This window comes from Culex quinquefasciatus, chromosome 2 (assembly GCF_015732765.1).
Source record: "Culex quinquefasciatus strain JHB chromosome 2, VPISU_Cqui_1.0_pri_paternal, whole genome shotgun sequence".
NCBI lineage: Eukaryota > Metazoa > Arthropoda > Insecta > Diptera > Culicidae > Culex > Culex quinquefasciatus.
The window spans coordinates 96109854-96134929 of NC_051862.1; the positions used below are offsets into that span (position 1 = coordinate 96109854).

The 25076-nt window shown below is 45.2% G+C and overlaps 1 protein-coding gene across 4 annotated transcripts; it reads left to right on the forward strand.

Annotated features, from left to right (window-relative positions):
* The first annotated feature begins 1778 nt into the window (after positions 1-1778).
* On the forward strand, positions 1779-19988 carry LOC6031456. Of its 4 annotated transcripts, none has more exons than XM_001842208.2 (7): positions 9073-9258; positions 10057-10236; positions 10303-10360; positions 10698-16053; positions 16203-16477; positions 16546-17094; positions 17185-19988. In XM_001842208.2, exons 2-7 carry the CDS (start codon positions 10067-10069, stop codon positions 19852-19854), a joined length of 9078 nt encoding a protein of 3025 aa, XP_001842260.2. In that variant the 5' UTR covers positions 9073-9258; positions 10057-10066; the 3' UTR covers positions 19855-19988. The 4 variants fall into 4 exon arrangements, with proteins under 4 accessions (XP_038114156.1, XP_001842260.2, XP_038114157.1 ...); XM_038258229.1 differs by having other exon boundaries at positions 16546-16989; XM_038258228.1 differs by lacking the exon at positions 9073-9258 and adding an exon at positions 1779-1883 and having other exon boundaries at positions 16546-19988.
* Positions 19989-25076: the final 5088 nt, after the last annotated feature.

Genomic DNA, 25076 nt, shown 5'->3' on the forward strand with positions numbered 1-25076 from the left:
ATCCAAAGGTCATCAGTTTGAATCCCGGCACCTAGTTTCGAGCAGGAATCTCGCAATCGAAAGGTCCAAGGCCATGCTGTAGAGCGAATAATTTGATTTTTTTTTTAATTTGACAACTACAACACTATACCAAGTATAAACAAAATATTAAAATAACACCAAAAGTTTAGCCTATCATACCGGCTCCGTGGCTTAATGGTTACGGCTTCTGCCTCACAAGCAGAAGGTTCAGGGATCAAATCCCGGTCGGTAGCTTTAAAATTTGGAATCAGAAATTGGAACGTTGAATATGAACAAAAACGAAACTGAATCAGTTGGGATTCGTACTCACACCTCTGGATTGATAGTCTGGGACTCTAACCAGTCGGCCATCTGAAGGTTATAAAACATGTTGTATTCTTCTCATATTAAATACGCTCTGATCCCTGATTTGCTTGAAGGGATTTTGAGTCTTAAGATAGATCAAGGATCCGTCTGGTGCTTGCTTCTATGTTAAGGCGGGGCCGGACAATGCCCACCGACCTCGGAATTGGGCCGCTAGGATCTCTGCCATTCTGAAATGGGTCGTTGGAAGCAGCGCGAGGGCTATCACCACCTAATACCCGGGACTGAGATAAGTTGTATCAGCATTCGGCATATACAAAGTCTGATACAAATAGACGTATCCAGTTTGAAATGGCCGCTAGGTGGCCAATGGTGTTAGAAATGACAGCTTCCATGTATTTGAATATGGGAGCTCAGGAAAACTCAATTTTTAAGCAATAAAATGATTATTAATGATAAAAGTATTGATTGATTAGGTGCACAAAATGTGTCTAGAATATTATTAAAATAAAAACTGTTCAAAAAATTTGCAATTGAGATAAGTACACCATTCGATTCAGCAGGAATTTTGGGCACCAAAAATATATAGTTTTCATATGTTAAGTGTTTTATTTTAGAAGAAAATTAACAAAAAGTATGAAAATCGAGACATTTAGTATGGGAGCTGTCAAATCTCTCACCATCAAAAAGCAGCGTTGAGCTTTCGCTGGATTTGTCTATTATACTTTCCCATAATTTCGCTACCGGTTAGCGGGTATTGGATTGGACCACACACCACACACACACACACACACACAAAACCAAAAGTTTAGCCTATCGATAGCTAACATCAAAATGTTGTGTTTTATATCGGCATCAGAAATTATTTTTACAGAAAGTTTGTCAATAAGTTTAAAATGATCGATATATTTTTCAAACAAATGAAAATTACACACTAAATATCCCTAGAATAGAGTTATCTACGTGCGCATGTATTGCGTATACGTACACGAAAAAGATTGAGGTTAAATTTTGTACCCGCCAGCAAAACAAATGGTGTGCTAGTGTGCGTGAGCTCGGACTTAGATAACTCTATATCCCTCAACCCAAGGCTGTATATCAAAGGTACTCGTCATCTTGCTTTGCATTAGTGTGAGTGCATGACTCCGTGCCACTAAAACCAAAACAATAACAAAAGAACAATGGACCGTGACAGGAAAACCAAAACATAAACAATGTCAGTGTCAGTGGAGTGAGAGAGTCAGAGATAGCGATTTTGACAACCGCACTACTACACACTCAATCGCGAGTACCTTAGGTAGAAAGCCATGCCCTCAACCTTAATATAAAAAATCACCTCCCCGATGGCAGCGCCTCTAGCGGTGAGTTCCTTCAGCAACCAAACCGGTATAATAATTATACCAGCTGTCGTGAGTGTCTCATCCTCTCCCTCTCCCTTTTTCTTGTTTCACCTCATTCCATTCTCAAAGTTCGTAGCGTGAAGACGTGCGTGTGAAGAAAAAAAAAACATTCAAGTTGGCCCTCCGGAGATTCTTGGCCGTGCTGCTTCGGATATTGTGGTAAGTATTGAAAACTCTCTTCAGCCTTAGTTTATAATGCAATTTCTTTGCCTATCCGAGCCTCGGACGCCCCGAAAATTTGTACCGGTGTTTGCTCGTGGACAATTTTCGGGGCGGAGCGCTAGCGCTGCTTCAACCAACAGTAGGCAATGGCATCAACATTCCTCCCCTCGTACAACCTGGGGACGATCTTCACCTTTCTGGCCGAGTTCTTTATGGAAAAGTGACGCTCTTTGTTGTCAGCCATATTGTAAACAAATGATAGATCCATCCCGAATGAAAAGCCGTACACACACCCTTACCAAAAATCATGATTCTTTGAGTTCCAAATCCCACTTTTCATACGAATTTTTCAGTTCAACCCATATAACCATTTTTATGGTTATAGTACCTGAACTCAAAAAATCGTATGAAAAGTGGGATTTAGAACTCAAAAAATCATGATTTTTGGTAAGGGTTAGTAACAATTGAAAAGGGCGAAATTATGGCTTTACACAAACATTCTATCTACGTGCCCGTGTATTGCGAGTATGGACACAAAAATAAATTGAGGTTCAATTTTGTCCGCCCAGCAAATTCAAATGCTAGCAAAATATTGTAATTAAATTTTACGCCGACTCGATTTTTAAGTTAGAAATTTGACAGCTTGGCTGCACTGTTTACATTTTTTGCACGTGTCTCTGTAAAAATGTGTGTGCGTGTGCGCTCGTGACGTCACGCTGTAAAACCTAATAGGGTCGAAGCCGAAGCGTAAACAAAGAATCTATCCTGCTCGTTCCTAATGTAAACATCAACTGGCGTGAGCAGGATAGTTTCTTCTTTACACTTCGGCTTCGGCCCTTTTTCATAGTTATGCTTGAATGGTGCGCTAGTGTGCGTACGCGAAACGTCATAAAGCGAACAGGAGATAAGAAATAAAAAGTTCTATCGACTGACTTTTTGATTTTTTTGCTAAGTTGCCTTTTTCATTGAAAATTCTGAGATCCGGATTGAAAACGCGAGAATGAGGTTAGATTGCTGATTTTGAAAATCATTCCAATAATCATTTTTCAAGCAGAGCACTGCTTTGGTGGTAGAAGTGACTTTAAAAAACATTTGTCCACTTGATCCACTCCATATTTCGACGTGTGACGTTCCACTTGCTAGTGTAGTAGTGAAAAAGAAATTCCGTCGGATAATAGAGTTATCTAAGCCCGATCTCACGCACACTAGCTTACCATTTGTTTTTGCTGGCGACCACAAATTTTAACCTAAAAATCCATCGTGTACGTACACGCAATACATGCGCACGTAGATAGCTCTATAGGGACGTGGCGTTACATCGTGCTGCCACCTGTTTTTTTAAGCGCAAGAGTGGAAAAGTGCTGAGTCATCGTCTAAAAATAGACGGCGTCCTATCTCACCCAGCAAAATAAAGTCGATAAAGTAGTCGGTTTCGATGAGAAAAAGTGGAAAACGTGTTCTAAAAATAGCGACGCCATCCCCCTATCAAGGTGATGATTTTTTTAGATTCCTTTTACCGATCTTTCGTGCGCGAGAGAGAAGAGCCAAACTCCCCTCGGATTTTTTCTCTTGATGAACGTCCAATGATTTTCTTTTGATGATGATTATTCCATCGCTGTTCCTGAGTAACCTATCTATTTTACTTTACTTAGATGTTCCAAGCTAAGTGAGTGTAGATAGCTCATAAGTGTGATATGTTGCTTGTTTACATGTAAGGTTACGCCCTATTGAAAATTTACTACGTAAAGGTGAGAGGCCAAAGGTTTAGAAATATCAGGGTTGCTTGTTCATTGGTGCAGATACACTCAACCCCCGGTGGAGGTCACTTTTTCGTTTTTCGGGTTGCTCCATAGGAAGATGGCGTTACACCGTGCCGGCATCCTATCTCGCCCCGCAAAATGAAGTCGATAAAGTAGTCGGTTTCGTTTGTGGAAAATGTGGTCTAAAGAAAACCGTGACATAATAAATTGATTCAATAATGTACGTGCGCATGTATTGCGTGTACGTACACGAAGAAGATTGAGTTAAAACTTTGTACCGAGATAGATCACAAACGGTCTTAGACGACAACTGACAGCAGAAAGGAAAAAAAAAAACAAATTATGTGCTCAATGTGTAGTGATAATCAGTGCTGAAAATGTCAGGGGTCATAACGCGAAAATCGGCGGCGCTGACACGAATTTTTCAGATCCATTCACTGAACCTCAAAACCGTGACATAAACAAACCCGGCGCAGTCGTGGGTGCCCTAGCTCATAGAGATCTCCACGGTTTCTCTCACGCACACCATGATTCTGTGTTAGTATTCGTATTAAAAGTATTGTTTTGGTTTTGATCGATTGTGATTGGCTGAATTTCAAGCAGCTGATTTTGTTTACACTATTTTTACGCAGACATAGGCAAATCGAGTAGACTAGTCGCCTGTAAAAACCAGCTGTTTACCACGTGCTCGTGGTATAACAAAGGACACAGTTGATTTTGACAGACGAATCATTCTACTCGATTTGACTGTGTCTGCGTGTAACTAAACTCCAAACCAACACACTCTCGCGCGTGGATATCTCTATTGAGCAGCTGCAATGCGAGGCAGTAGTCGACCAACGCTCATTCGACGTTGCACGCACACACATAAAGAAACAAATTTTTACACAAAGAGTTTGTATTTAAGCGTGGAAATATAATTTTGAATATAAGTTATGGTTTTTGCAGTGTTTTGCACAGTCTAGAACCATTCAATTGTTTAAAAATTGTCAAAATAGTGTTTAAAGAGAATTTTACGAGTCAGCCGTATGACACGAATTGAGGGAGTGTAGCTTATTTTTTCACGTCTCTTATTCTCCAGCAGCCGACCGGCACGAGTCAGGCGTCAGTGGTTGAACAGACACTGTACAGTAGGCTTACAGTCACATGCTAGCAGTGAACTGACATTTTGATTTGCTTCATGTGTACGCTAGGTTGGATATTTTTTGCAGGCCTGGTGATAATATTGGAATTAGGTCGATCGTGAATGAAATCGTGCTGCCATAAGCGACCCCTTTCCTTCCGATCTGCATACTAGCCTATAAGCACGAAACAACAGAGTAACAAAGAGTTTACACTGCCCCTTGATTACATCGCAGATACATCGCGTTTTTATTAAACTTCGAAGCCAATATTTCAAGAATCATCATGTAAAAACCGTGCGTTTTTAGAAAAAAAACGCATTTGAATGTTGAGCATAATTTTTCAAAAAAAAAAGCAAAAATAGATGTTCTAATGATAACAAACGATGAAAAATGTTGCTCTTATTGATACTTGATCATCCATAGTCACTATAAAATTATTTCTGTCATTATATTTAAGAAAAACAAACATAACTTCTTTTGAAATCACCAACGTCTATCACCCTGCTGTTATTGGAGGAGAAGCTTTGTTATGATTCGCTTTTCATCGAGGAATGTTTATGGCATCTTTTTCATGATGCTTTTTTTTTCGTCACGAGGTTCATGTAGTCTTTTATTTGACAGGTTGACAGGGTTATACAACACAGACACTGCTGATGCCAGAGATTTTTATTTTTGTTGGAAAGGTAGCTTATTAGGAGTACTTTCAAAATATGCAATAACCCAGAAAGTGTCAAAATGTACATGATGCCTTTTGAAATGTTGCCGTCGACTTTTGTACGGTTGTTATTTTATGCTGTTTCCGTGGCGCGGCAAAGTGCTTACGGATGGAGGTGGAAGAATCCTCCGATGGGGACGAGTTCCGTTCCGTAAATCGAACGCGGAAGCGTCGGGAATGGCTAAGAGGAGAATCTTCTCAACAACAAGTTCAGCCCGCTGGCGGAGAACAACAATAACAATTGTAACCCAGCCAGGAAAGGAAGCGTCCCATCGGTTCCGGTGGTTCCACTGGCCAAGAAACCTCTACCTCTGGTGGTAATGAATACAAGCTACGCCAAGCTGAGGACTGTAATGTCGCCGTGCACAACCAAGCCAAGTTACAAGCTGACTCCGTTTGGGATCAAATTGCTGTGTATCTCCGAGGGGCGTTTTGAAACCGCACGGACCCACTTGATTGCGAACAACGTGGAGTTCTATACCCACGAGAAACGAAGCGAGTGACAACTCCGCGTAGTTGTTAGAGGACTTCCACCGGCTCACCCGAATACGTCAAGCAGAACCTCAAGAAAGTGCAAAACCTGGATGCTGTGGAGGTGCACGCCATCAAGAGGAAAGGAGAGTTCGCCTCGTCAGAGGACACCCCGTACATGGTTACGTTCCCCAAGGGATAAACCAACCTGAAGCAGCTGGAGGCCTACCGGAACAAGCGGCCGAACGTGACCCAGTGATGGAACTGCTTGCAGCTGGGTCATTAGGGTGTAATATGGTTGTATGGAAAAAAATAAAGTTGTCCAAATTTAGTGAGCACAGCACTTTTTAAGTTCCCCAAAGTTTGGGACCGATTGGTTTAGTCCTCACTTTGCGCAAAGCGATTCAATTTTCCATATAAATTTGTATGGGGAAAACCTTTTTTTTGGATTTTGGTATTTATCAAATCCACGTTTCATATTATATCGAAACCGGACTCATATTCGGATGCTCTGAAATGTCCTCTACAACTTTCCCGAAGAGAGTATGGTGCTAGCTTGCCCCTAAAAAAGGATACAACGTGTTCAAAACTCATCTAAAACGTGTTTTTTGCTCGAAAATCACGTTTTAGACGAGTTTTGAGGACGCTTAATAAGCTACCTTTCTACGCTAATAAGCTACCTTTCCACCAAAAATATTAGTGAGCACAGCACTTTTTTAGTTCCTTCTGGCGATTGGTTTAGTCCGGTTTTGATATAATATGAAACGTGGATTTGATAAATACCAAAATCCAAAAAAATGATTTTTCCCATACAAATTTATTTGAATCGCTTTGCGCAAAGTGAGGACTAAACCAATCGGTCCCAAACTTTGGGGAGTTGTTTAGGACCCCAAAAGGAACTGAAAAAGTGCTGTGCTGGAAAATCGATTTTGATATTACACCCTACTGGGTCATGGAACCAAGAACTGCCACCTCAAGGGGAGGTGCAACAACTGTGGGGGTCCCCACAAGACGGACGAGTGCAAAGTCCAAGAAGCCGAGCCGAAGCGGTGTGCCAACTGCTCTGGAGCCCACGAAGCCACGGACCGCAGCTGCCCCAAGCGTGCGGACTTCATCCGGAGGCGCCAGCAGGCGTCGAAAACGAACCCGCCGGCAAGGAAGGCGGAGAAGCAGATTCCAGCTGTTCCGGTGTTCACGCCGGCGGAGTTCCCTCCGCTGCCGGGTGCAGTTCCGGACGGAAAATCAAAGGATCGCCCTCGACCCGCAGGAAGCAGCAAAGGAAGCAGTGACTCCCGAGACGGTGGAGCCACGAAAGAGGAAGCCGGGGAGAAGCTTTACAGTTCGGCTGAGCTGTGGGGCATTTTCTCCGAATACATCGGCATGTTCAAGTCCTGCATGACCCGCTTGGACCAAGTAACCCTCATCGGTTACATAAGCTCCAAGTATGGAGTTTAACGAGTTGTTTTTTTATTATATATTGTTTTTTACCGATCCTCGGTCCCAACCTGGTCACAGCACCTAAAAGGACCTAATAAAAATAAGCTAAAGAAAAAAAAAAACGCTCTGCTGCCAGTTTGCGGTACGAGAATGCACCTAATGTTCAAAGCGGTACATGCGCACTTTGGAAGGAACCGGTAAAGAAAAATTTTAAATGGGCAGCAGCGGCAGCGAAAGCAAGCTAGAGAGGGTGAAGAAAAGCCCCAAGAAATCGTTCCCTTTCCTTTGTTCAGCTGTTCGTAGAGCCATTTCTTAACAACTTTTCTTTGGAGGTGCGTATTGGCCCTAAACGATTAAACCTGTTTTGCAACCGATCTCTCCCGGAAAAGGTCAATTCAATTTTCAATTCGGTTTTATTTGTCAATAATCAATTTGTGAATGCCCAAATTTTTTTTTCGAAATTTTTTTTTCCCGTGTTCAGGAAGTCATTTTGAGCAACTTTTGTTTTACAAAAAACTTAACTTTTCTTGTTTTATGTTTTTCTTGTTTTATTTTTAGTATTTTAATTTGCATTGATCTAGTTTTGTTTATGTTTGTTTTTGGTAGTATTTGGCCTATTCTACCACCTTATATAATTACGTTTTGCCTATCTAATATTTTCACGTTTTTACAGTCACTTTTTCAATTTGTTTTTCTTGCTTGTTTTTCACATTTTCTGCTATATAATGGCACCATCATCATTTAAATTGTAAAAAAAATGCGTAGATACATAGTCCGGGACGCTACAAAAAATATTGCATACTTCTTTTTACTGAAAATATAGAAAATGTTATTAAAAAACACAGCCAAATTTGACCCCTGAAAAAATACATTTTTAAAAACATTGGCAAAGTCACATAAAACAACTTGCAACCCATAATTTTTATAAAAAATTAAGAGTTCTTCTTTCCAATCCTTTTGATCAAAAATTGGTTGGAAAATGGATTTTTGGCGAATTTTTAGATCGAAGCCCGTCTAAAGGCGGGGTTAGGTTGTAGAGGGTTTAGGTACATAACAGATATATTACTTATAAATATAGTAAGAAAAAGTTTTCAAAAAACTTACAGAAATTCCCGGAAAAGATCCGGCTACAATTTTGTATGGTTAGACGTTTTCTTCCCGCAAAAAGGTAAACAAATCACATCGTGCATCAGCTAATGGGAAATTCAAAGGCAACCTTGGCCGTATAAAAGCAGCTCATCCCGCTCACACTCATTGTAAACAGAGCCGGATATACTGTCAAACACTCAATACTGCAACTTGCAGTAGTAAACTTTGCGATCATGCATAGATAATATATATCATCCCCAGTAATTTATTGCATTTGGCGTCCAATGAAAATCTTCGGTGGGAATTCACAGAGACCAACAGTTCAACTGTTTTATTAAGAAATTGTATTTTATTGTACAAAACTTTCCCGTTTACGACATCATAGCTCCAATTAGTTTGTTTACACTGAAAATTACGGTGAGAAAGTCATGATGCGATGTGTCAAATTTCTGACATCGAATCACTCTTCGCTCAAGTGCGCGCCTCTAGTGGCGAACACTGGCAACATTTTTTACCAGCATTGAGTGCACACGCTCTCTCTCTCTCTTCTCTCACCTTTTCACCGCCATTTTTGCGGCGTCTTTTTGGCACTCGGCAAATCAGTTGTCAACCAGCAGGCGGAGAGAAAACATTACATTTGGAAGTGGAGTGTAAATTTTTTATTGCGAGTGGTGATTAAGTTAAGAGCAGAAAAAATACAGCAAAATGGATTATTGAGTTGCAGTACTGGAGTAAATCAAGTGTTGACTTGTTTTCTGATTGTTTGAAACAAGCAGGTAAGAGTTCAGTCGCCTTTTCATGCTTCGAAATGGGTAGAATTTCCTTCTTGTGTCGTGTTGGTGTGCGTGTCAAAATGTGCTCGGAAAACAAAATGGCGTCCAAAAATTAAAACCATTCGTCATCATTTGCAGCTGTGGGAAAGAGATCACGGCATAAATCAACGAAGAGAATGCAACAACCATTGCCCAAGTTCATGCAGTAACGTAGAAATGTTTTAGGAGGAATTTCATTCGCAGTGGCTCCGTATAGATGTTGAAACTAAGTGTTCCTACGTATTAGCAAAATCAACTGTTGCGCAGATGTAACGTTCGTTAAAAAAAATCTCATTGGTTTACTAGTAGATGAAATTGACAATTACAAGCTGTACTATAGCGTAATATCATAATCAATATTAGAAATAAAAATAGCATCCCCAACGCATTAAAAAGTTTCTCGTACTAAATCCGAAAATAAATATGCGTTCAAAATAGAAATATTGAGAATCTTCTGAATGTATTTGAAAGAAACAAATTTTAAAATACTTTCAATCATTCTGGCTTGAAGCAAATCGTGCATTTCAGGAGTTTTTTTTGAAAAGGTCCAATAAACCAAATTTTCAGTTTTTGCTTTTTGATCGTTTTTTATACCCCTGACTCAAGGCGGTTTCAAAAACACCCAAAAAGCAAAAACTGGAAATTTGATCTATTGGACCTTTTTTTTTTTTAAAAAAAAAAATCTCCAGATTTGTTCCTAGTTGAAATAGCTTTAAAATAACCAAATAGCGTAATATTATTAACAACGTAATGGTCTTTCAGAATTTCCGCCATGGCAGAGGAGGACAAAGCCTCTCGCAACGATGAGGTTTGGAAACGGGTCAAGACGTACATACCGTTCCTGCAGGAGTTGATTAGTTTCTACAAAAACGACAATCAGCAAAACAGGCAGCAGCAGCTTCAAAAGCTGACCACCATGTACGATCTTCTGACAAACAAGAGGTAATGATGTTCAATGTTGATTTAAGTGTTGCTAGTTTTTCTCACCTGTCCAAATTTCCATTGCAGGTTAAACTACGGTTCGCTCTGCAAATGTGAGGGGGTGCTGATTAAGCTGTATGAAACGGTGAGTGGTTAACTTAAAGTAGTGTAGAATAGAATAATTCCGCAATATTTTGAACGCAAGTAAAACATTAGTTTAATATGGGGAGTTTTTAATCTCATCCGAGATTTTAATACTTAAACCCCGATGGTTTGACACCATCTTTACACAACGTTCACTCTTACTCCCAAAAGTTAGGTTAGACAGTAAGTGTGAGTCCAGTGTAAAAAGTGACAGTTTGTCATTTTTTAGTTTTTTTTTGTCAAACCAACGGGGTACAAACTAAATATTGTCAAACGGAAAAGTGACCAACCACCAAGCAATAATCTTAACGCACCATATGACGTTGTTTCTTCCACAGAACCCGTTGAAGAAAAAGGACGCAACGGATGAGGCGTCAAAAGCATCTGCGTCCACTGATTCTGAATCACCAGAAGAGCCAGCTGCCGAAACGTCCTCAGCGGATATACCAACCCCGGCATCTCCGGTTCCAGACACACCGGCCGAGCCGGATCCAGAACCGGAGCCCACCGAAGCACTCGCCGATAGTCGTGATCCTATTGTGCCATCGAATGGTCGTACCAAATCGCCGGATAAAGCTACCGAAAAGCCACCGCTAACGCTGGATGAGATCCAAAGACTGATTATCGAGAAGCCCAACACCAAGGTGCGGGCGGCAATCAACGATACGTTGAAATCGTTGAAGCGGATTCCGTCGGTTCCTTTCGACCACAACCATGGCAACCCGAATATCCCGTTCCCCCCTGCTTCACACATGATACCGCCTTCGCCGGTCGACGTTTCTCCAACATCGTCGTACTGGCAGACTGAAAATGATTCTTATGAACACTTTCCACATCCAGCGACCAACTCCTTTCGGCCCACGGCATCTCGCAACAGTAACATCATAGAGCTGACTCCAGGTCCGTCGGAGTTGTCTCCTCTTTATCGACGCCGCGAAAATTTGCCGGATGATGTGCGAATGACGAATGATCGAATGGATATTTCCCCCCTGTACACACCGCCCCAAACAGTGCCACCACCAGTGCCGGTCCATCCTCCGATGATTAAAGATCCCCGACTTCGGAAAGCGGCGGCAATTTCCACCGGAATGCCGTTGCCCGACCAAGCTCCTCCTGATCCTGTGAATCGGTTTCATTTGCCCCCCAATACTCATGACTCACGAGTGGCTCGTCCCCTTCCACCTGCCCCGCCTCCTCCGAACGAGCTGCCCAAGTGTATCGCTCCGAATCCCAATCTTCCATTGGAATTCCCGAAGCGACGACTGAGTATCTGCGCCAACCAGGTGATTGTAGAGGAAATTCCTCCTGAGCCCGTGCTGCCACCCGTAACTGGGTTTCCAGCTCGTAGAATGAGTGTTGGAGTAGAAAGATTACCACCACCACCACCGCCACAGTACGATCAACCTTTTCACGGACCACCGTTCGTGCCACCACCGGTTCAACCGTCACTGCCCATTTTCCCAGTATCAGCGCAACCTCATCCGATGATGATTCCGCCACTGCCCATGGATGTCCCCTCTGTTGTAGATCGTGATCCTCGCCGGAAGCATCAACATGGCGGCGATTTTAGGGGCCCTCCATCGCATCCACAGCAGCATGTGACGGGACGATTGGATCATTTGGTACCTGGCCCTAACAGGACCCCGTCTACGTATGCTGAGTATCGTCGTCAGAAGGAAATGCGAGAGAAACACATAAGTGATAAGGCCAAGGAAAGCCGAAAGCCGGACGTGGACAAGTCAAAACCCGTCGAAGATCCCAGCCTGTCCATCGGAATGGTTCCCAATAACAACCGCGTGGCTGCCAAGGCATACGCGAAACCGGGAAAGCCGTCTATTCACAAGGAACGACATTTTGCTCCCCAAGCAAAAGATCACGCCAAGCACGATGCCAAGTCGAGCTTTAAGCCGTACAAGCACAACTCCCCAGCGTCTGGCTCCTCGTCGTCATCCTCGCACAAACCCGAGAAGAAACAGCATTCATCGGAGAAAAAGGACAAGCCAGCCGCCGGTTCGAAGGGTAGGGATCTATTTGGTGAGCAGCTGTCCTCGTTCGACAAGATGTATCGCAGCGGAGATTTTACCAAAAAGTCTTCCTCCCCCGCGACGGGAATTGGCGGGTTCAAAATCCCCAAAATCAAACGAGTGGAACCACCGGCTCCGCCCAAGATTGTTGAGGAAAAGGAAGAGAAGATCGCCGGCAAAAGTCGACCAAACGCGAACAAAGAGAAAAGCAAATCTCCCGAGCCACCGATGGGCAGCATCGAAGACGACGACTTGTGGGATGCCGATGAACTGCCGAAGCAAGCAGCGCCGAAGGAAGGCAAAAAGAAAGGACCAAAAAAGCAGCCAAAGCCAGCCGCAGCAAGTCTGTGCACGGACGACGATATGTGGGATAACGATCCAGTGCCGTCGATTGAACCTGCTGAACCGTCTCCGCCGGCGGAGGAGTCTAACGTTGACAGCGACAAGCCGGAATTCCAGGTCCCAACCATCGTTCCTAGCGCTACCAAAGAGAAGCCAGTATTCCAGATGCCAGCAATTCCGGCTGCGCGCAGGATCATGACTCGACGAAACTCGGTGGCTATCAGTCAAATGCACGGTGATGAAGTGCGAAAGCCGGTGGTGGCATTACCTACATCGGTTCCAGCAAGGATCACGAGACGTCGGGCATCGATCGCGGTGTCACAGGATGATATTGAACGAAATTCGGCCAATACACCACCGCCTCCTGCAGCTCCAACGGCTGATGCTGACGATGAAGTTGTGGTCAGGAAGCTGCGTAAAAACCGTAAGCGTATAGTGGTTATCGACGACGATGACGAAGATGAAAAACCGGTGACGACTGACGAAGGCGAAACTACAGTCTCGTCAGCAGAAATCGCGACGAAACCAACGGAGGAAGCTGCCAGCGAAAATGTCGTGTCGAGCACCACCAGCGAGCCACAAGGCAAAAAGCCCAAGAAGAAGCCCGGCCGTAAGCCGCGAGTTGCTTTGGCTGACGAAGATCATACAGCAAGTGATGACACAACTGCCGAGCAGACTGATCTAAAGGACGAGGACACGAAAGTTCCGGATGAAGAGCCTACAAAGTGCACCGATGAAGACAAGAAGGAAAACAAGGACGGCATAGAGAGCCTGTTGTCTAATTCCACCCCGGATAACAAAGCCCAACTATTGGCGATGCTGAGCACAATGTTGGACGAGAAGAAGCTGAAGAAAATCCAGGAAATCATCGAAAGTCCTAGTGACAAGACTATCCAGAACGAGCAGGACCCAAAGCCGGACGACGGCGAAGCTGAAGGCAGCAGGGAACGTACTACATCCGCGTCAATCAGCTCTACGAATGAAGCTTGCGAGAAAGAAAAGAACGCCGCCGCCGTCAAGAAGAAGCGAAAGGCGACAGAACTGGACAAGCTGAACGAAAATATTGCGGAATGCTACGATCGGGACGAAATCCTCAAAGCAACCGGAAGACGAAGCTGCACCAGACGCAGCATACCGGTGGCTGAAGATGTCGTCAAACCTCCCGCAACGAAGCGTTCAGTGGTGGATCTCACGCAACCGAAGGAGAAGGCTGAACCAAAGCTGCGAAATTTGAAGGTGGTGGTCCAGAAGCTGGACGTGACCATGATAAACGGTCGTGCTCGAAAGATTACCGAAGAGAGCGTGGACGATGACCACGTGTCGATTGCGTCCAGTTCGGCGTCTGTTTCGCCGAAATCGAAAAAGAAGCGACGAAACGTTTGGGCGACGGGAGTTGTATCTAAGAAGAAGAAAAAGACGGAGGCCAAACCCCAGCAGGCAGCCTCTTCTCCGATGAAAACGTACGCTCCGAAACCGGTGACCAAGAACACGCTTCGTGAGCTGCACTGTAAGAGTGACAAGTCCAAGGATTGTGCCCTCTGCTCATATACCGGACAGATTTCAAGCATGGTTCAGCACTACGTGCGCTATCACCCGTTGCACGAGGTGTACCTGAGCCGTATTCCGAATCCGACCGCCAACAAGATCAAGAAGGACCCCATGAAGGTTACTGGTAACATCTGCGAGCAGAACATTACCTTCGAATGCATCTTCTGCAAGGAAGTTCTGACGAAAACGAGGTACAACTGGAAACTGCACCTGGCGAGCCACACCGGAGAGTATCGGTACAAGTGCACGAACTGCACGATCAAATCTCTGACGCCCTGCACGTACTCGCACGATAGCGAATGTAGTGGTTCTTCGATGGAGGTGGTCAACGAGTTGGTGTTTGAGGAGAACCACATCCACGCGTACTTGTGCCGGCTGTGCAACTTTGTTCAGCTTTCGCCGGACAATATGAAAACGCATTTGAAAGAGGAGCACGATCGGCAACGATGCACTGGAATGCTTCAGTTCAGTGCGCTGAACTTTGAACCCGACATGTCGGCAGAGGCTTCGAAGTCGAACGAAACCCTAGATTCAGATATCTCGATGCCCGAACTTACGCCCCAGATCACGACTAACAGGCAAAGCGACATGTCGGCTTTCATTCCATCCGTCAGCGAGGAAATTGACTCACTTCAGGTGTTGACCGATCGCAGTTTTGTGTCGCCTCCGAAACCATCGATCGTTGATCGGCTGCGGAAGAACTTGGACGAAATGATGCGATCAAAAACTACGCCGAACGACGATGACGAGTGGGAGGACATTGAATCTCCAACCAAGGAGGACTCGGCTGAAGCTAAGACACGTCAGGCAGCGGCAACGAAGGCACGCCGGTCGCTGGCAGAATCAAACAACGTTCCGATGCCGTCACCGCTGGAAGTGAAAGAGGAGCAAGTCGATGTTTTCGAGCGCAAGGAGGTGGTGTCGAACATCGGGTTCTGTAGGGTCGCCGACAAAACGTGGTATCTTTGTGTGATTGGAGATTGCAAGTATGCCAATACGAATCGGACGGAGATGTACGCACACGTTAATCAGCATGGCAACATTCTGTGGGACGGATTTTGCCGCCTCTGCACGGCTCAGGTCATCGACGAAGATTCATGTGAGCTGAGCAAAGAAGTTAAACACATGGCCGTAGTTCACATCAAGGACCGCTCGGCGATTGACGACTTGAACGTGGCGCCTCCTGCTCTATGTCCTGTGCCGGTTCCAATGGAGGAGCGGCCTGGTTTGAAACTGCGGAGGTTTTCCGGCGATAAACTGTCCCTGGCGGAAGAAGCTGCTGCGGAAGAGAAGCCGATCAATCTGAAGCCTTGGCTGGAAATGGCCACGGTTAAGGAACGCGCCCACTGCCTAAACATGCTCGAACCGAAGAGTTTGTACGGCTTCTACAAGTGCATGGCGGTCAGCTGCTGCTTCACCACGCACGTCGACTCCATGATGGACAAGCACCTGGACAACCACGAACTGGTCGGCGACATGCACGGTCCGGTGAGTCGCAAAAGTTGGCTGGAATGTTCCTACTGTGATATTACGGCCGAGAGCAAAGCCGATCTGATGCGACATCTAAAGATGATGCACGGAAAGAGCGCCCACCAGTGTGCGTACTGTTTCTATCGGAGCAGGGAAGCGTACAACGTCATCCTGCACCAAAAGCTCGTGCACGGCCAGGAGAAGAATCAGATTTTGGTCATCGAGGCGGACAAACATCCGCTGACTGCGGTGGACCAGGAGCTGCTGAATCGGCGTCGAATGGATAACATTACCCCGTTGATTTGTACCGGTAAGTGTACCTTCCTTCTATTTTTGCTCTAGGCAAGGTCAAGAAAACGCTAATGAAATTGGCGTTTCTCTTTTGTTGTTATTCTTGAAGGTCTTGACCTCGTTTTGGTGTCCATTTGATTAAGTTTACTAAAATTAATTTGTTTCTAGTGTGCAAGTCGGAGTTTTGCGTTCTCGACGCGTTCATGACCCACCTGAAGGACGTCCACCCGGACACGGTGAACGTGGCTTGCCAGTGTTGCCAGGAGAGCATCCAGAAGCAGAAGATGCCGCGCCATCTGCTGACGCACCGGATCGGAATCTACGAGTGCATTTACTGCAAGTTTGGCACCGACACGATGGAAGCGATCCAGGTGCACGTGTGCAATCAGCACCCGATGGAGCCGTTCTACTGCTGCGTTCGGTACAACAAAACCCCCGGAAAGGTATGCTGCAGTGTGCTTGTTGTGCTGTTGATTTGTTACATTACTAATTAATGGATCATTGCTTTTAGATCATGGAGGCCACCTTGAAGTCGCTGTACGAGAAAGCCCTGGAAGAGAGTGTGTTTGTGCCGTGTTCGTACACGAATGAGGAACTCAGCTACAAGTCGGTCGATACGAAGAGCAATCACGATATATGCTACACGGGAGTCGCCAAACCGACGGTGATTCCGCTGCAATTGCCACCGATTCGTGTCGGCGATTCAAACATCCTGTTGAGCGCCCAGATTCCTTCGGCTTTGTCGTCATCGTCGTCGGTGGGGTTGTCCCAGCAGCCCAAGCAAACGTTCGTGGTTAACCGGACGGAGGTGATCAAGGTTCCAATGATTGCGTCCGTTTCCGGCGGTGGAATCATGCTGCCGTGCACGACGTCGGTGCCGATCATTTCGGCAGTTCAAGGAAACTACCAGGAGCATGCGCCTGCACCCTCGCAGAGTATGCCGATCATTACACAGGTGCGTGGTGGTGCGGCCGCCGCTGCTACAAGTTCTGTGCCGATCATTTCCAGGGTTGAAGGCGGTTGCACCGCAATGGCGGTGGTCAGACCGGCCTCTTCCTTGGTAGGTACAAAGATAGTTATATCGCCGAATAAGATGCCTGTTTTACCGATCATCACTAACGTATGCAGTATTGGTGCATCACTTCAACAGCTACCGCAGGAGGACGAAGCGCTGATGCTGGAAGCGGAACGTATCGCGATCGAAATGATCAAGGACACCGGGCTGCCCAAGGCACACCTCTACAAATGCATTTTTAAGGGGTGCAATGCTCAGTCCGCGGATAGCATCGGTTTGCGGAAGCATCTAACGTACGGACACTTGCCATCCGCGTCGTACACGTGCAGTCACTGCAAGAAGCAAAATCAGTTCCCCAATTTGGTGACTTTTGTGCAGCACCTGAAGTCGCACGAAACGCAGCGAGTGTTTTGCTTTATCTGCGATTACAAGGGATCTTACCCGCCGGATGTGATCAAGCACGTGAAGGAGGTTCACAAGTTCAACAAACCAACCATTCTGTTCCTGAACCCGAAGAAGAACGATCCCAACAACGACATCATCCTGTTTGCGCCGGGTCAACCAACGGAGGCCGAGAAGAGGGCTTACTACCGAAAGCTGATTGATCTGTACAACCACAAAATGCAGGCTGCTCTGCTTCAGCAGAAGACGCACTTTGCCCCGGACGAGTGTGAAACGCTGCCAAAACAAGCCATCTTCAGTCAAATGGTTAGCTGCAGCACCTGCCAGTACAGCACCAAAGTTCGCATCAACATGTACCGCCATCTGAAGGGTCACCTGAACGATATGCCCGTGTCGAACGTTGATCCTAAAAATCCTGTTCCGTGTTGGGGCCAAGGCGAGAAGCACTTTGATCGGATGCGCAACCCTGCCGCCAGTTCCCAGGAAGACGACGATTTGATCCAGTCGCTGTGCTTCGTGCAGGAAACCAAGCGATACATTTGCGGTGCACCAAACTGTCGATATCTGACCATCAACGAAGTCATGCTGCAAACCCATCTCAACGCGCTGCACGGCGATGTGAAAGAGTACAAGTGTCCTCACTGTCCAGCGGTGCACGTATTTGCCGGTCAACTGAACGCGACCAAAGTGCTGGAGCACCTGCGACTGCACGACAAAGAGCTGTACCGATGCAGCACGTGTCAGCTGTTCCTGAACAACCAGAAGGATATCAATCGGCACGTGAGTGATAAGCACCCGCCAAGTGCGAACGCCGCAGTGCTTGTGATTCGGGACGGCAGCACTGCTGGCAGTGCCGCGGCCTCGGCGGACAGCGATGTGGTCTTCAAGTGGAAGTGCGACGTTTGTATGTTCAAAAGTGTAACCCTCGGTGAGATGAGATCCCATCTGCAGGACACGCACAACATCAACGCCAAGTATCGATGCGCTCGGTGCTTGTTCAGTTCGTCGCTCAAGAGTGCCTTTACCCGGCACTACGAGCAGCAACATCCGGGAGTTGAAATTCTCATCATCTCACTGTACAAAGCGATCGAAGGGGACGATAGCCGGGCCGATACGACGCCTCTGTGGCGCCGGGAAGTCAACAAAACGAAGAGCATCCGAGGAATTCAGGTCGAGGTTGAAGAAGATCAAGAAGACGTAGAGGACGAGGAGGAAACACCGGCGAACGTTGTCATCGTTGGAACGCCGAGTACCTCTGGAAAGCGTCGAAGCGCGGAACTCGCGGAAGGCGCCGGCAGTTTGGCCAAACGCCCCAAGCAGGACGCTACCCCGGTGATCAAGGCGTTCAAGTGTGGATTCAGGGGCTGTACTTACGTGGATGATTTCGGAGCGGGCATCGTGTCCCACTTCAAAGCGGCACATCCAAACGAAAAACCATCGGTCCTTCGCAACTCGTTGGCCAATCCGGAACAGTCCCGCTTCGATTACTTCCTGAAGTACGCTTGCCATTACTGCATCAAGAAGGCGGACACCATCCAGGAGCTGATTCAACACTGGAAGCAAATGCATCAGCTGGCAGGAACTCGCAGCAAGGACAAGCCGTTTCTGTTCCGAACCTCGAAGATCATCCTGTGCTTCTACTGCCGGAAGGGTGCGGTGATGCCGGAGATGAAGTCGCACTTTACCGCGTTCCACTCGGGACTGCAGCCCATCTACATGGACTTCCGCAATCCGAAACGGTGCGCCGAGTGTGACTTCGTCATGGGTGCCAACCGGCAAGAGATGGTGAATCACTTCGCCCAAAATCACAAAGTGGAGAACGAATATTCCAAGGGCTGGATAGATTTCCTCACCGACGACGTCGTGAACAAAATCCTACGTCTCAACAGCTCCAACTACGGCTGTGAAAAGTGTCCCTTCATCACGGACAACAACGCGGACTTTGCGGCCCACTACACCGCCAACCATCCCGGCCAAGCTGTGATCTTCAACGAGTACACCGTTCCGCAGACCATCACCTACCACTGTTCGTACAACAACTGCAAGAGCGAAATTGCCGACGAAAAGAGCTTGGCGCATCACATTCTGTACCACGTGCCGATCTTCAAGTGCCTGGGCGGCGAGGGCCAGTGCAACGTACAGTTCCGTACCTTTACGATGTTGATGCAGCACCACCAGACGACACACAAGAACGAGGGTCTGCGTTACGCACTCAAGACTCCCGAGGAATACAAGGAAGTGCTGCGAATGATTACCATTCAGTTTTGGAACGGATTCATGATGACGCTGGAGGATGCACGGCAGGCCGGAAATCGCTACGCAAGCTCAAACGGACTCTTCAAACTCGTCAACCAGCTTTGCCACGACTCCGTGCTCGCAGAAAGTCAAGCCCTCACGGGTTAGCTATCGTAGGTTACGTTAAGTTTCGCTTACTTTCCTTATTAGACATCCGATGTTAAGTATTCCAAATGTATCATGATCGAGGTACATGCCGTGTTTTAATCTGTGAATAAAAATCCTATGTTATTCAGTTTGTACATGTTTTTGTTTTGTTGTTTCGATTAAAAATAAAAATAGGCACTAGAAAACTAGAAAGAAACTGCACAATGGGAGGTGATTGTATGTGTATGCGATAGTTAGGCTGAATGTTGCTGATTAAGTTCCTTGATAGGGTATGTATTAGGGTAGCTTGAGGTCGCATGGGTCTCAGCGTTAACATTTTTGCGAATCGCGAAATGAAGATTTAGCGGTCAATTATACTTGGCTCATTCCATCTCAATCTGGAAACAATTCATGTGCAGGAGTACGAAACCATTTAGAAGAGCCACCCTCAACGTCCAGAAAAATGCGCAAAATTCAAATAGAAATAGACAAAGCGCTTACGAGTCTTGCGTCAGGATGGTGACCGTCGCTGGAATGACCCTCAACGTGTTTGAGGCTCCTGGAATTCAGCAGTATTATATTTTTTTTAGTTTTCTCAAATTCACACTTGTAGATTATTTATTTAACTTTCAGAAAAGATAGCGCTTAATAATAAGAAGGTCTGTCTGAAAATGGTTTCTCCACCAGAAAAAGCTGGACATCCGTAAACTCTGTCTCATTGATCTGAAAGTGGCCCACACAGCGTAAAACATAAAAGCGGAAGTTCTGAAGCTCATCTCGGTCATGGTGATCATGACGGATTACGGCGCTAATTTCGTCAAAGCGATTGAGTTATTGAAGCAGGAGATAGCGCGATATATGCAGATGAGGACCGCGGAAAGCGTTCACAAATCACTCAGTCGCCAGCCAGCGACAAGTTAAGACGTGTTTTGCTCGTGTTGTCATCTCGCGTGCTTGGAAGTTTTTGACAGATGGAGGTGGAGGAATCCTCCGAGGAGGAAGATTTTCGTCCCGTCCGCGGGAATCGGAAGCGGAAGAAGTCCTGCGAAGTCACTGGAATCGGCATCGAAGGAGAAAAAGTTGAGAAGACCCTGTTCAACAACAACAAGTTCAGGCCGCTAGCGGATAACAAAAACAACAACAATGCCAGCCCAGCAGGAGGAGGGGACGACCCGGCGGTTCCACCACCCGGCCAGTCGGCAGGTAAACAAAACCACCACCACCGGATTTTTACAAGCTCGTGGCGATAGTGGAAAGTTGTAAATTAGGTTTCAAACCGATTTACAAACTAACCCGATTTGGAACCAAGGTGACCTGCTTCTCTGTCAAAGATTTTGACAAGTTGCAAGAGCTACTCAAGAAGAATAAAGTGGAATTCTACACCCACGAACGGCGGAGCGAACGAAATCATCGGGTGGTTCTTCGTGGTTTTCCTGATGAACTGAAACCGGACGAGGTCAAGTACCTTCTGAAGAGGGATCTCAAGCTGGACGCGCTGGAGGTGCATATCATCAAGCGGAAGGAAAAGTCTACCGTGGACGAAACTCCGTACATTGTGGTCTTCCCCAAGGGATACACCAATCTGAAGAAGCTCTCTGCAATGAAAGTTGTGGCAAGCACTATCATCCGGTGGGAGGCCTACCGGAACAAACGGCCAAACGTGACCCAGTGCAGGACCTGCTTGCAGCTGGGTCATGGAATCAGGAACTGTCACCTGAAAGGCAGGTGCAACAACTGTGGGGGTCCCCACAAGACGGACGAGTGCAAAGTTCAAGAAGCCGAGCCGAAGCGGTGTGCCAACTGCTCTGGAGCCCACGAAGCCACGGACCGCAGCTGCCCTAAGCGTGCGGACTTCATCCGGAGGCGCCAGCAGGCGTCGAAACCGAAATCGCCGGCAAGGAAGGCGGAGAAGCAGAGTCCAGCAGTTCCGGCGTTTACGCCGGCGGAGTTCCCTCCGCTGCCGGGCGCAGTTCCGGACGGAAAATCCAAGGATCGCCCTCGTCCCGCAGGAAGCAGCCAAGGTGGCCCCGAGACGGCGGAGCCATGGAGAAGGAAGCCGGGGAGGTACTCTACAGCTCTGCTGAGCTGTGGGGGATTTTCTCCGAGTACATCGACAGGTTCAAGACCTGCAAGACCCGCTTGGACCAAGTAACCCTCGTCAGTTACATGATCTCCAAGTATGGAATTTAAGGAGTTTTTTTTTTGTTTTTATAAATTGTTTTACTGATCCTCGGTCCCAACCTGGTCACAGCACCTAAAAGGACCTAATAAAAATAAGTTAAGAAAAAAAAAAAGCGTTCACAAATCCGATGATAATTTTGTCCAACGAGCAAAGTCAAATAAAGCTCAATCAAGTAATTAAAAGTGAGAGTTGGTGCGTGCGACATGGATTTAAACTTTTCAAAGTGCCATGGGAACCTTAACAGTAACTGCACAGAAAGTTAAACACCATGTTGCACACTCGCAGACTAAATTTCTCGATAGGCCTTATCTTACTCCAAGGTATGAAGATTAGATAAAGTAAGGCGGGTTTACGATCTGTCAAAAAGTAGTTTGTAAGAAAACCGGATATATGACGATTTTCAGAAAAGCGAAAATTTTACCATTTTCCTGGCAAATTTTACCGGATCTTTTTATGTAGGGTTGTTTAGCTGTCAAACTGAACCAAAAAACGCTGTTAAAACTAAACAAAAAATAAACTTCAAGTTACTGTCAACATCATAGCCCCGTTCATGTTTTGTAGAACTAATCTACATACCTTGAGCCCCGATAAAAAGTTGAAATCTCGGATTAATTTTCAAAAGGACGTAAGAGCCATCCAAGGTCCATTTTGCAGCAGTATTCGACCTACTTACGAAAAAGCAATTCAAAAATGCTTGAGATTGTACACTCAAACCCCGGTGGTTGGTCACTTTTTCGTTTTACACTTTTTTAGTTTGTACCCCGTTGGTTGGTCAAAATCAAAATAAAAAGTGACGAACTGTCACTTTTTACACGGCGCTCACGCACACTATCAAATCAAACGTTTGGCAGTGTGTGTGAACTCCGTGTAAAAGGGGTGTCAAACTAAAAAGTGACCCCGTTCGTTTGACAACAGTTGGTGTCAAACCATCGGGGTTTGAGTGTACATCTTATATTAGTGTCAGAGGTCACGGTGGCTCTTACGGCTTTTTGAAAATTAATCCGAGAAATTTTGTTCTGATTACGCACTTGGTAAGTAACCGGTCAAAAAAATATTCCAAATGGGTAGCAACGACAGAAAAAGCAAGCTAGAGAGGGTGAAGAAAAACCCAAAGAAATCGCTCCCTCTCTTTTGTTCTGCTGCTCGTAAAGCTGTTTCTTGGCCCTTTTCCTTTGAAGTTGCGTACCGTCATCTGGGGCAAATCGGGACAGCAGTTTTAGGATTGTTGCAGCCTAATACACTCAAACCCCGATGGTTTGACACCAACTGTTGTCAGTCGTACAGTTGACAGTTTGACACCCCTTTTACACGGAGTTCTCACACAATACGAAATGTTTGTTTTGATAGTGTGCGTTAGCGCCGTGTAAAAAGTGACAGTTCGTCACTTTTTAGTTTGACTTTGACAAACAAAAAATTACCAACCACCGGGGGTTGGGTGTATTTTATTTTTTTGACAGAGCAACAAAATGTATTTATTCATTCCCAAATTTTAAACTTTTAAGTGCTCTAAAACACTCTACAGTTGGAAATCTCTTAAATCAGCAATATATATGGAGAAGTAGGGGAAATATACCCATTTTAATCACTCTAAGCCGTTCGACCAATTCTCATCACTTTTGCCGTTTTCCGCTATTAAATCAACATTTTCAGATGTATCAACAATGGAGAGTTGCTTGCTCACTTTTATTTGAGCTATTTATAACTTTGGGACAGTCCAAATCACTTTATAAAAGCTGTAATTAATGATCAAAGTGCTGATAGGCCGATAATAGAAATAGGCTGAGAAAGGGCATAGTTCCCCTATGTACATTACTTGCTTATCACATTTTGTGAATTTTGCACGATTTCAATACTCTTGATTGCACATTCTTTCAAAACATATTCACGAGTCACTCAATTCACTCAGCAAACAGAACTGACGGAACTCGTGTATGACAGTCTCTCAAGTGAAACTAGCGCCTCCGAGTGAGCACTTTTGCAATCTCAGCTCTCTCTTTCTCCTCTCCCTTTTTGTAGCAGTTTTCCTCTCGATTTTGTTTGACATTCGGAAAAGCAGGGTAGCCAGTATTTTTTTTAAATGGTGAAAAATAATATTTACCAGAGCAAATCTGGAGTTTTTTTTGAAAAGTTCCTATAAACCAAATTTTAAATTTTTGCTTTTTGGGTGTTTTTAGAACCGCCTTGAGGTAGGGGCATTCAAAAACACCCAAAAAGCAAAAAATAAAGATTTGGTTTAACGGACCTTTAAAAAAAAAAACTCTAGAAATCTTGTATTTCCAATAAGGCTTACCGTGAAGACTTCCATCATTGTCATGATTTTTCCTTCAAACATATAAATTTTGCGTCGCTTTCAATATTTTGACAAAAAATTTCAACAGGTTGTTAAGAATAGTTCCCTACACATGCTGATTCCTTTTGGTAACGATTATCCCATTCCTTGTAAAGTTATGGAAATCATCATTAATCAATGATTGGCAACTAGGACGTCAATGACTGTGCCACAAAATTATATAAATTTTGAAGCACAATTGATTTAGATCAAAAATTCCTTCAGTGACTTCAAGAAGGCAACAACCGGCACATGCTGATTCCTTTTGGTGCTGAAACTCGTTAAAGTGAATTTAATACGCAATTTTTTATAGTGATGATTAATTTTCTTCGAAAATGATCAACGGCTTCACCTTAAGACATTTTTAGACGAACATTTACCAAAACACATTACATTACCATTGCATTTACCTCTGTGTTGGTTTGTTTGCATCAGATCTGCTTTCGTTTTCTTGCATTTTTTGTCATGCAACTTATAACTGATTTTTAAAGGCAAACCACCCGATTGCGGCTAACATGTTCTGCAGGGACAGTGTAAATATTTTTACTTAAATATTTTTTTTTCACTAAGCCTAGTAAGCCTAGCTAATCCAAGCAAAACAATTTCATGAGTAATGGCCTATCTACAATCACTTAACTTAGAAAATTTCACTTACCTTAGGAGTTTGAATCAATGGAAATGAATCTGATCTTCTACAATGAAAAGGAATAAAATTAGAAACTTGACGTATGG